Genomic DNA, 13,029 nt, shown 5'->3' with positions numbered 1-13,029 from the left:
CAACCTCCACAGTCAGCACTTTCAATTAGGAAAAACATGGATTTAACTTCAAATAGAGAATAAAAAGACTGAGGCGGAGTAAGGAAAAACGGTGATAAAAATGAGATTCCTAGAAGCTTTGGACTGTTTATATTGAGTAACAAAATAAGGAATTTTCACTGAAGAAGCCTGTGTAAAATACAATGCTGAATAATCTGGTTGTTCTGGTTTGGCAGGATTATTTGGAGGTCAGTGTTAAAAGGCGCTTATTAGTTTTGTATGTGAAAGTGTGCTTTACAAATTGCATGAGGTAGTAGCCTAATAAAGAGAAGACCTGAAACCCATAATTGGAACTCCAACTTTGTTTACTTAATCCCTTGCATTATACAAAAGATGTTATTTTTTAAATCAAGAAGGAATAATTGTCCCGCTTACATATGTAAAAATCTTTTCAGTTTTCTTTGGTAATACCATAGTAAACATCTAACAGAGAGCCAGTTTGGTGAAATAGCTGGATTAGAAACCAGGAGATAATGAGTTCTAATCCTCCCTTAGGCATGAAAGCTGACTGGGTGACTTTGGTCAGTCATTCTATATTGGCTAACCCCACAGGGTTGGTGTTGAGAACAATAGGAAGTTGAGAACATTATGTATGCCACTTTGAATTATACAACAGAAAAGCAGGGTACAAATCTAATAATAACAGACAACTACAGATAGTGGTGGAGATAGTGTTAATTTCAGATTATGAAGGGAACATTGTCCTCTTGATTTATGCTAAAGAAGTTAAGAAATGTTTGCTTCTGGATTGAAATGGCCTTGACTGTTGCGTAGGCCAGATTGTTATGGAGAAGAAATTATTTTCCAGGTCATTATGCCCAGCCTCTTAATTCAAATCAAAGTTTGCCCTCTTGGTAGCTTTCTAGGAAATGGTTGCAAATTAATTGTTGTAGATGCAATCTGCAGTCAAATGTGTGTCCCAGAGAGGGGGAAAAAAAGAGTAGTTCCCACATCTTAGAGCTTTATTTTCAATAAACTGATCCCTTCTACTGTTGAGTGTTATGCTTCAAGCTTCACGCTCTGTATACAAGAGAGTCCCAGCACGAATCTAAGGCACACAAGTCTCAGCATCATGTTCCATGTTGTGAACCAGAGCACTTATGGCTGATGCCTAACAGTTGACCCTATCTGTTCCAGTATAATGTTGGACCTGGATCTGTCATGCTTTCCCCAAAGACACTTTTTGAAAGGATAGCATTGGGACCACTTTTTTTGCTCAACTACACAAAATATCACTTTTAAACTTTTACGTGGAAAGTTGGTGCTGGTTACTAAGCACAAGACTTCAGTAAGTTACTTTAGAAGAATGCTCGTTACATTTTGTTGCAGTTTTGGGCATCTGTTTTTCTGGTTTTGTATCCATATATCCAAATTTAATTATTTACAGGTATGCAAACAAGCATGTATTCTGGGGTAAACTTGGGCTGAAATTGGCATTAGGGGTTTGTGGTCTCAGTTACATCCTTGTAAGCTATGTCAATTAATTGAAGAACTACTGACTTTGATTAATTCCAGCTTTGGCTTTCAACACAAATAGTGACATCTGTTAGAATTCCCTTTTTCCATGCTACATTAAAACAAACTCTTACCTGCATTTTGAAAAACATAAAGAATAGAAGCGTCAATAAAATTTATATGGTTCTTCAGTTTTTGGCAACACTTGGACTTGTCCAAAGGTAGGCTCATAAACTGTGTTAAAGATTCTCTTGTCTTGTCCATTAATGAACTTTCCTCTATATGGTTCAGCTGTTAGCATCCATCAAGTTAAATGACCCTTGTAATGTTTTGGATTCTTTCTGTTTACTTAGTCCTTGTTGTGATAGAGATTGCAAATAAATGTATGTCTGGGCTGTATCATTTCAGATGCAGTTATGCTCCTGTGATTAAATAGAAAATATTTTTAAGCACAGAAAATTTGATATTAAGGAAAATATTTTAGTCTAGCCTAACTTTCTTCCTAAGCTCTTTTCTACGTATTAGATTGTTTTTTCATAATCAATAATTGCCAACCAATGGATTCTGTCCAACAGTCTTATGCAACACCAGTTAGATTCACGATTATCATACCAATGTGTGAAAGTGAGTCTTAGTTCGTCATTTTTTTTGTATTAACAATACACAATTTGGATTTCTAATATATCCTAGAGTGATGCTGAGCATCGTATTTCTGCATTATGTCATTTAATACTCCTAAATTGTTTTAGATGTAATCGGTTTGGATCATCACAGTACATGATTAATTATATGCTGTCCTGTTTGAATAGTGTAATGTGTAGAACTGGATTGTCTTGCACCAATACAGGTTTTATATCTGATAAAACAATGGTAGTGTTGAGTTTCCTCTCCTCCCATCGCTCAATGTTTTATTAATATTATGTAACAAGGTTGGTGTATTCCAACTAATTCTTCTGAACAAAAGAAAATCAGCGTTTATATGTTGCAATCATAGAGTAATGATTCAGGATCGTGTTAAAATGCAATTAAAATAGTAGGAAATAGTTGCACCTTTTGCTTTATTTTGCTGGGAGTGGAAACACTAACTTTTAAAATATGCACACTTTTAAAATATGATAAATAACAAAGGGAGAAATTTTTGCTGGGAGTGGAAACACTAACTTTTAAAATATGCACACTTTTAAAATATGATAAATAACAAAGGGAGAAATTTTTCTCCCAGGCTTTAGAATATTTGCTGTTTTAAATACTACTGCCTAGTGCTTTATTTCATCAGAATAGTGGATAACTGCTTGCAACAAGGATTTCCAAATTTTTGGTTTTCTATTATTCCCAAGAGTTAGACAAATGAATAGGAGAACATCAGGTTAGGATGAACTGGAATAGCCTGACCTCTGGTTTGTTATAAACATAGCTACATGAATGCCTGACATGAAAGAAGAAATAAAAATACCAGTCCAGCTTTATCATACTCTTGTTCATTTTACTTGGCTCAGATCTGAGTATTGCCGCAGTATAATTAGAATTGAGCCCCGTGGTATTTATTTTTATTATGTGCCTTGTTGAATAATACCATGTTTGGCTCATTAGGATGGAACTTATTTATTTATTCATCAAGTTTACATGGCTACCTATCTGATTAAAATAATTTTGGGTGGTGTATAACAAAACTATAAAGCAGGTAACATATAAACCCTATATTATTATTATTATTATTATTATTATTATTATTATTATTATTCACAAAAGCTAAAGGAGGACAGCAGATGTTAACAACAATGGAGCTAACTCATTACCTCATTGGTCCCCTATGGCCCCCAGTTTGATGGTATAATCAGGTTTTAAGGCAGGGGTCTCCAACCTTGGCAACTTTAAAACTTGTGTGGACTTCAACTCCCAGAATTCCTCTCTAAGTCCCTAATAGATGGGACTGTCTTCTTTTGCTTGATCTGATGAGATGGGTAGAGTAATCTGGAAGAGTTTATTCCTCAGATAGCTCCATGCCATGGATGGCTTTGAAGTTCAAAACCAGTACCTTGAATTGGACCCAGAAGCAGAGTAGCAACCAATGGAGCACACATAACTGTCCATGCTACTGCATTTTGCACCAGCTGAAGTTTCCAGTACTCTTCAAGGGAAGCCCTATTACAATAGTCCAGTTGGAAGGTGACTAGGGCATGTAAGTGACCATGAGCAGAACTTCCCAATCTAGGAGTGTACACAACTAGTCCACAGATATGAAGTTGTGTAAAGACTAGCCATGACTGCTACTTGTTCTTCATGCCGGAGTCAGTAGGACCTCCAGATTGTGTAGTAGGTCTTCTTTGGGACAGTGCAACTTCAAAGGTGGCATAATCCTAAAACTGGCAAGCCCCAGTTCCTAAGCCATTCAGTCTTGTTAGGGTTCAGCTAAAGCCCATTATTCCTTATTTAGACCCTCATAACCTCCAGGCACTGAGATAAGATGTCCACAGTATCATTTAATTTGCCAGGCACAGAGATGTATATTTGATACCTCATCTCATGGCAACAGATGAACTCACCCAGTGACCTTAGGTAGATACTGAATAAGAGTGAAGAAAGCATTGAACCCTGCAGCATCCCACACAGTAGGGGCCAAAGGCAGGATCTCTCCCCTTCCCATCACCCACTGGAATTGACCATTGAGAAAGATGAATAAGTACAACACAATGCCTCTCACTCCCAATCTTTTGAGGCGATCCAGAAGGATACCATAGTATCCTGATGATATTGAAAGTTGCAGAAAAGTCAAGTGGGGCAAGGATGGCTGCACATCTAAAAGCTATTTTTTATACAATATAATTGGCTAAGTGTGGTTGGACACACAAGGAATTTGTCTTAGTGCAAATACTCTCAGTATATATAAAAGAAAAGATGCATTTGTCATTATCTCCTAAAATGGGTCTCCACCTATTTAAGTTTCTAGATAGATAATTTGGTTTCAGTTGAATATTTTGCTTGGTGCAGCATACCAAATTAATCTCTAGCATCTTTCTCTATTTTTGTTTGCTACCTACCAAGGACCTGTGTGTTTTGCCCAAGGTAAAATCTAGGTTGCAGCCAATTTGTTTGCAGCCAATACTCACCAAGCAGTATCTGCCATGCACCTGAATCATCATTGCAATCTGATTCATGCAGCATTTAGGAGCAATGGATTACTTCACTAGGCAATCTACGTCATGTGCTGGATCTAAAATATAGAACATGACCCAACATTAGATTTAAGGTGGACTAAATATTGAACTGGTTATTTATATCTTCCCTTGCTTTTCTACCACTTAGAGCAGGGGTCTTCATACTTGACAGCTTTAAGACTTATGGACTTCAAGTCCCAGAATTCCTCCTCTAGTCATGTTAGCTTAGGAATTCTAGGAGTTGAAGTCCACGAGTCTTAAACTTGCCAAGTTTGAAGACCCTTGACTTAGAGAAATAAAATGTTCTCAAGATCTTGAAAGATGGTACATTCCTTTTTTGTTTGACCTGGTTTCTGATCCTAAGCTTCTACTCAGAAGAGTTCAGAAATGGACTCTTTTTTCCTTGTTTTGAACACATCAAAACTCTGTAGTGTTCTTGAATATTGGTTTTATGCTAGAAAAACTTCTTTATTGCTTTTTAGCTGTTGTGAACCATAAAACTATAAAATATAAGGAGACAAAAGTGAACTCAAATACAACAGTATTCTGAGTTCTCTGGAAAACTTTACGATGAAAATACAGGTAATCCTTGATTTACAACCATTTATTTAATGATTGAAGTTATAACAACTGAAAAAAGTGGCTGTTTTTCACACTTATGACTGTTGCAATGTCTCCATGGTCACATGGTCAAAATTTGGTTGTTTGGCAACTGGGTCATATTTATGATGGTTGCAGTGTCCTAGGGTCATGTGATCAACCTGGGGTCAATGGGGAAGCCAATTTCACTTAACAGTTGTGTTATTAATTTAAACATTTAAAAACTGCAGCGATTCACTTAACAGCTGTGGCGAGAAAGGTTGTAAAATGGGACAAAATTCTCTTTAACAATTGTCTTGCTTAGCAGCAGAAGTTTTGGGCTGAATTGTGGTCAAAAGTCAAGGACGACTGTAATAATGATCAATCACGTTTTCATAATACCTCAACTTCAAAGCACACAGAACTCGGACAGTGTAGGGAAAGGTTTGCTGAACAGATAGGTCAAGGTATACTAACATGCTATTATCAAATGTGGTAATGCCAAGTCCACAAAAAATGAACCAGTTAACATAACTGCAATACCACCTTGTAGTTGTCTTTGTGTACTGTAATCTCTCTGCTGTCCTCGTGTGGACTTGTTTGCCCTTTGTAGGTCATTCATATGGTGTCCTCTCCCTGGGTTTAGATTCCTTTGGCTTGGCTTGGTTTCAAGTTGTACATAACACAACACTGACATAAAGAACTGTGTTTGCTTAATGCTGATGTTAGCATGCATAAGAAAATCTGCTTCATTATGGGATTGGGAGGGGCAAAACACAAGTAATTTATTTTGCCTCTCTGAAAGTGAGGAAAAAAAGTTTTTTTTTTTAAACAAAAGAGAAAGGTGGAAACACTGTTTTACTTCCAACATTTCATGAAAAAAAAGACACACAGAATGTGTGTTCTCCCAATTATAAAATAAAACCCAATTTTTCCATGATTGCACAGGAAACATTATTTAAATGCTCCATTTGTTCTGTGAACATTTATAATATAGTTCCTTAGGTGAGGTGGTATCTATGGGCAGCTTCCATGCTGCTTGCCAAGCTCTCTTAATTTATAATAGTATTTAAAAGTTTGTGAAGTCTTTTGAATTTTCAGTATTTCTGCATAAAAGTGAGCGGAAAAGTGATCTGTTCTTCACATACATCCTAAAATTAGATAGAGCACTAGTATTTAATCCAGTATTTAATCAAGATAGTTTCCCCTGTCATCTGGCCTTGGACTTTTATTTAACATTTAAGAGCCCCTTGACCCAATCCATGATGTTATATACAGTATGTCCTTCAGACTATTGTTTCTCAGAAATTCTCAAGAGGAAAAGGTATTTTGGCTCTATAATTGTTCAGAAGGAAAGTATGTATAATTAATTTTTCTTCTCTTCTGAAATGGAGAGAAGATCGAGAAAATGCACGATTAGAAATAATTACATGAATCTTTGTTTTATTGTAAAATGTTTCAGAGTTTTAGTATAGGAAGTAGCAAAGAAATATTTAAGTGACATTAAGTCTAAATCCTCTTTTACCTATTTTGACTTTTAGAGTAGTTTCCAGTTAAATAGATTTTAGCATAAACTGTATTTAGATAATGATAGATAGATAGATAGATAGATGATAGATAGATAGATAGATAGATAGATAGATAGATAGATAGATAGATAGATAGATAGATAGATGATAGATAGATATAGAAGCATCAACAGAACGAAGATAATATTGTATAAAATCTAGAATCTTGCCAAATTAGCAAGAATAACCTTTCACAGCTATGTTCGTTACTGCAACTATGCCATATTGAAATTCTTTAACTCAGGGGTGTCAAACTCAAGGCTTGAGGGGAGATCCGGCCTTCAGGGTCCTTAGATCTGGCCTGCGAGGCTGCCCTAGAAACAGCGAAGGATTGACCCGTGGTGCCTCTGCCAATAAAAACAGAGCTCAGGAGGGCCGCAGGCGGCCCTCCTGAGCTCTTTTCTTGCTGGCAGAGTGTGTCCCTTTTTCGTACAAATAATTTTGTTGCAGACTTTGAAATTTGCGATACTTCGTTCTGTAAACAACTGATGTTTTCTGCAAGACATAATTTATCTTCCGTTCACCTTTTGCTATCTCTTGTTGACTTAATCCAGTTGATAGAGGGTATATTGAACTATGGTTTTTGTGTGGCAAAGGGTGAGAAGCCTTCTGCTGAAATCCGCAACTGTCTGAAGAGGATGTAATAACTTTCAGTTCAAAGTAGACTATAGCCTTTAACCCTGTCCATTCAGGGGATTAGATCAGTCAATCCTAAAGTAAATGAACCCTGACTGAAGGACAGATACTGAAGCTGAAGCACAAATACTTTGGCCACCAAATGAGAAGAGACGACTTGTTAGAAAAGATCCTGATGTTGAGAAAGATTGAAGGCTAAAGGAGAAGGGGACAAAAGAGAATGAGGTGTCATCGACATAGTGGATATGAGTTTGGGTAGATTCAGGGAGATAGTGGGGGTTGGGCGTGTTATGGTCCATGGGATCACAAAGAGTCAGATACAACTTAATGATTGAATTTTTGTGTTACATTTATATTTACCGACAAAGAAATAAAGGGAGACTAGTATAGATCTGTTTCAAGCTTTCTGGAATTTGAAGCCCGTTATTTCTTTGTCGGTAAATATAAATTTAACAGAAAAGTAGTTTGTCGCGAAACCGACTGCCTGCGAAGGCTTGTGGATTGGGGTGAAAGGTGAAAACAGAAGCACTATGCTCTGTCCCATAACTGGGTAGATTGGGTTGCCCTGATAAAAAACACTTAGTGACTGAACAAATTCAGGAGATTCTTGGGTGATCATACCGCATATAGTCTCCCTAACTGAGAACTTAAGACCAAAGGTTCAAGTTTTTATTTTATTTAATTAAATTTATATGTCTGCCCATCTCACCAGAAGTGACTTCGGACAATGAACAATGACAATAACAAAAAGTTCATAAAAAAAAAGTTGGAAAATGTTTTTATTTTTTCAATATTCACAAACTTTGGACTTTTGCCCATTAGAGAAGATTAAGGCTAATTTGTTGCCCTAGGATACCTTGCTGATATTTTTTTTTATTCAATTCTGATTTAAATTCTACCTTATAACCGTTCTCCTATTTCAGCTGGTATATTGGGAGTATGGAAACCTTGCATTTTCCCCATTTATGTAACGATTGTATGCTAGTGTGGCTGCTGTGTGCCATTCTGGCAAAGCAATGCTACATGTGGCACAGAGATTAGTGGAATTCAGGACTTTTTCAACTGGGCAATCATAGGAATACATAAAATAAGCTGCCTTGTATTCCGTCGGCTATGCCTCCTGGTTAATGCGTATAAAATTGCAGTTGTCGTTTTATATATCCTACGGGATGTGTGATCATGGATTGGCCTCCTAGATATAGCACTGACTTTAAGCTACTATACTTTGGCACTAATTATATACAGTTACTACGTAAGTGGAATGTACAATACAATGCAAAAATAGTTTGATAAGAGGCTGATATTTCCACGTGAATGAATGGAGTCATTGCCACACACATATTCACGGCACCCCCCTGCAACAGTTGTATTAGGGGTGCCAGAAATAGAAGAACAGGGACTATTTTGGGACTGTTGTTTCCTAATGGACAGAGACTAGAAAAGAGATCACAGAAGTGAGGCTGTCTTCTTCCTTTCCTTCCTTTTTCCTTTTTAATCATGCTTGCCTCGGTAACAAACAGATTAATTGATATATTGCTGCCGTATCAATATTCGTAGAAAGTTAGAAATAAGCTTTGTGATAAATATGTTATTTCATATTTGAATTGATCCTTTAAACAAAAGTAGACTTAGTTGAATAGATATGGTACTCCCGTGAGCCCTGGCATCTTTAAACATTGAATAATGCATGGGCTACATTCCAAAATAGACATATCAAATTCCATTAGGAGGTTGTTATTGTTCATTTCAAAATTCAAACAATTATCTTATTACCAAAAAGTAGTTATCATAAATGTCATAATGCTCACGGACACATGTTTTTTCAAACAGTAAATCCAATATTTATTTGTATTTTGGTGGTTCATTGTCATGGTGCTTTGCATTATATTTTAATATAATGAAAGAAAAGGAGAGATTCCTTTTTCAAGGAGTCTCTGGGAAGGAGCCTTTTAATCAAAGTTTAGAAAAGGGAATTCTGAACTTTGCTGATATTGTTGCTGAAAATATGGTGGCAGAAAGCAAGTTGTCCCAGTAATACAAAAAGAAAAAAAAATGTTCAGGCAGGCATCTGAAGGAGATAAATAGAGTACTTTGAGGTCAAGAGAATTATTTCTGACTGAGCATATGCTCTGAATTACTTTATAAACAATTAAATGAGTCTCTGTATTAAGTATGCATGTCATAGGCTGATTCAATATACACAATTAATCTTTTGACTTGGCTGATAACACTGTTGTTGCTGTTAAAAGGTGGAATAGGCTTTCCAGATGTGCATTTGAAATGCCACACTTTCCAGCAATAGCAGTAGCACTTAGACTTGAGCCTGGTGGGATTTGAACTGCCAAATTGCAGGCAGCTGATACTCAGCAGAAGTAGCCTGCAGTACAACACTCTAACCCCTGTGCCACTGAGGCTCTCCAACTTTTCCGACTCAGTGGACCAGAGGCAGTGCCACCGGTAGTGGGAGGGAAGAGGGGATGGTTGCACGCACATGCCCCAGTTCTGAACGGGCTGTGGCCTGGCCCTGTGCTGCGGCCTGGGGGTTGGGAACCCCTGATCTAGAGAATACTTGGTTGGGGAAGTTTGGTCTAGGCTTGGGGTCCCCAAACCCTGGTCCATGGACCGGCACCGGTCCGTAGCATGCCAGAAACCCATCTGCGCAAACAAGCAAAGTCCCAGCCACAGGATGTAGGCAGCACATGAAACCCCACCCCCTCTGATGCATAGAAAAACCTCTCTCCAAGGAACCGGTCCCTGGTGCCCAAAAGCTTGGGAGCCTCTGGTCTTAGTAACTATATCTTGGAATAATTTGGCAGTACAATAAAAGCCTTCTAACTATTACATTTAACATTTAAAAGTATTGTTTAAAGCAGCAGTCACCAAGCGGTGGGCCGCAAGAAAATTTTGGTGGGCTGCAGAGAAATCTCACACCCAAGAGCATCCCCCCCAAAGCAATAAATCCAGGCTGTGCAGAAACACAGGGCTGCACCACCCACATGGCCTACGGGAACTCTCCTCACCCTCCTCACTCCTTACCTGGCAAACTTGCCTGTTAAATTGCTATTTTTCCTTTTTCCAACCATCAGCTGTTCTGCTGTGCAGGGAGATTTACATCAGCTAGGAAGCAGGAAATGGTTAGATTTCTTGCTTTCTAGCTAGTCTTTAGATCTTCAGCTCTGCTTTTAAGTACAGCCAAACCTCCCTTAGGACCAAAGGTTCTATTATTCAGTGCAGACTCACGGCAAGCAAATTTTATGTGACAGACTGAGTAGCCGATGGCAGATAGATAGATAGATCTCTGAATGAATCTGTGATTCTGTGAGCAGCTCTATCTGCCTGCCTGCTTTGCCTGATTTTGGGTAAAAGTTGCTCCTTTTGTTTATAAAAAAATCAATATTTATATAAATATGTATAATATTTACATACAAGCCATGCCCAGCCAGTCACTTGACCACCAAGCCATACCCACAAATTAGGCCATGCCCACAGAACTGGTTAGTGGTCCCTGGGATTTAAAATTATGAGTTTGGTGATCCCTGAGGTCCAAAAGGTTGGCGACCCCTGGTTTAAAGCATTCCTGCAGTAACCTTTATTTTCTTCCTTCCTCTAGCATTCCCATGGTTTGGCATGGACATTGGTGGGACCCTTGTTAAACTGGTATACTTTGAGCCAAAAGACATTACCGCTGAAGAAGAGCAGGAAGAAGTAGAAAACCTCAAAAGCATCAGAAAGTATCTGACTTCCAACACCGCCTACGGTAAAACAGGGATCCGAGATGTCCACCTGGAACTGAAAAACTTGACTATGTGCGGACGTAAAGGGAATCTCCATTTCATCCGTTTCCCAAGCTGTGCTATGCACAGATTCATACAGATGGGCAGCGAAAAAAACTTTTCAAGCTTGCATACCACGCTTTGTGCCACTGGAGGTGGAGCCTACAAGTTTGAGGAAGATTTCCGAATGGTAGGTGAATTTATGTTCCGTCTTCGTTCAGGAGCATCCCTACTCCCTGTGGTAAGACTGCCAGATCAAATTCAGGGAAGTCGTCTTTATGTTTTAATCACATCAAAGCAGGGGTCGGCTGCTGGGGGTTCGCAGGGGTTTGGGAGAGCTTCAGCTAAGATTCTGCTCAGTTCCCACTCAAATCCCACCCCTGGCTGGCCCTGCCTACCCCCATCCCACCCCTCCCGGGAGTCTCCACTTGGCCCATTTTGGATACAGGGCACATGCAGAGGCTCAGGGACGGTGAAAAATGGGCCTCCTGGAAGTTTGGGAAGGCTGGACGTGGGCCCATTTCCGGCTTCCAGAGACCCTCCGGAGCCCGGGGAGGCTGTTTTTGCCCTCCCATAACTTGAGGAAAGCCTCTGGAGCCTGAGGAGTGCAAAAACGCCCCCCCTTCCCCCGCCGTGATGCAGGAGGCCAACTAGGCCACACCCACCATGGCCATGGCCACCCAGCAACCAGGCAGAGAACCCTTTGCTAAAATGTTTGAAGCCCACCCCTGCATCAAACCCACTTTTCAGCTTAAATGCATTTATTAAGAGGAACATTTTACTGCATTCTCTAATGTCATTGATACTGTAAGTAGGTATATTTGGTCCAGACTTCACACATCTTAGGTGGCAGAAGGGTGCCATTTTGTCATGTCAGCGTTTGTGCTATACTGAGACTTTTTTTAAAAAAAAAATTTGCGTTGGAATTGTGGTAAACTTTGTCCCACTAAACTCTACAACTATCAATCTTGCAATAGTGCTGCTTTATAGCCGCCTAAACCTCTTAGTTTTGCATCCCTTAAAACAAAATTGGGAAACCTGTCATATGAATGGTAAGCTGCTTCCTGCTCGATGATTCAGAAGTCACTTGGGTGAGCTTACAAACCTGAGCTACATTTTAAGAGTGGAGGGTTTTTAAAAATTATTATTTCTTTTACTTTTGGTTAGGAGGCCATGCTTTTCCCCCCAGAAACCGAGCCTTATTAACCTGTGTTAAATGATTTGTCATGTCTATATAGGTGACCCTGGACGTACCTCCACAAGGGAGCCCAAAATGTCTGTTGTAAAATGAGATATTTGTGAAGTGAATTTTGCCCCATTCCTTGCCACGGTTATTAAGTGATAAGTTAGTAATCCAGTCGTTCAGTGAACCTGGCTTCCCCATTGACATTGCTTGTCAAAAGGTTGCAGATGTGATCACATGACCTTGGACACAGCAACGGTCATAAGTATGTACCCGTTGCCAAGCACCTGGATTTTGATCACGTGACCGTCACATGGATCACGTGATCACGTGACCGTCACGTGGAATCACGTGGATTTTGATCACGGAGGCGACAAAGTTTGTAACTGAAAAACAGTCATAAGTCACTTTTTCCAGTGCTTGTTGTAACTTTGAACGGTCACTGAATGGAGTGTTATAAGTTGAGGACTACCCATCCAGTTTAGAGAGGATAATAGCTTTTGCCACTTTCGCCTAAGAAAAAAAAACAGAATTCTCTTTGTGGTTGCAACAGTAAATATTGCTTGTAGGAAAGGCTACTGTATAGGTAGCCCTCGACTTACAACAGTTCATTTCGTGACTGTCCAAAGTTACAACGGGGC

General features: G+C 39.0%; 2 protein-coding genes across 2 annotated transcripts in view; both read left to right on the top strand.

Annotated features, from left to right (window-relative positions):
- Window positions 1-13,029, top strand: part of ASAH2 (N-acylsphingosine amidohydrolase 2) — a 214,973-nt gene that overhangs the window by 23,001 nt on the left and 178,943 nt on the right. The gene's annotated exons all lie outside the window — the stretch shown is intronic.
- PANK1 (pantothenate kinase 1) overlaps window positions 1-13,029 on the top strand; it is a 33,474-nt gene that overhangs the window by 3,394 nt on the left and 17,051 nt on the right. The window contains exon 2 of the mRNA XM_087965677.1: window positions 11,043-11,532. Within this exon, the coding sequence (XP_087821803.1) occupies window positions 11,043-11,532 (490 nt within the window). The remainder of the gene's footprint in view (window positions 1-11,042; window positions 11,533-13,029) is intronic.

This window comes from Notechis scutatus, chromosome 4, assembly GCF_049901735.1.
Source record: "Notechis scutatus isolate UNSWTSFEM ecotype Mainland chromosome 4, rNotScu1.2, whole genome shotgun sequence".
Taxonomy (NCBI): domain Eukaryota; kingdom Metazoa; phylum Chordata; class Lepidosauria; order Squamata; family Elapidae; genus Notechis; species Notechis scutatus.
Note: the sequence above shows the minus strand (reverse complement) of the source record. Positions and strands in the feature narration are given on the sequence as shown.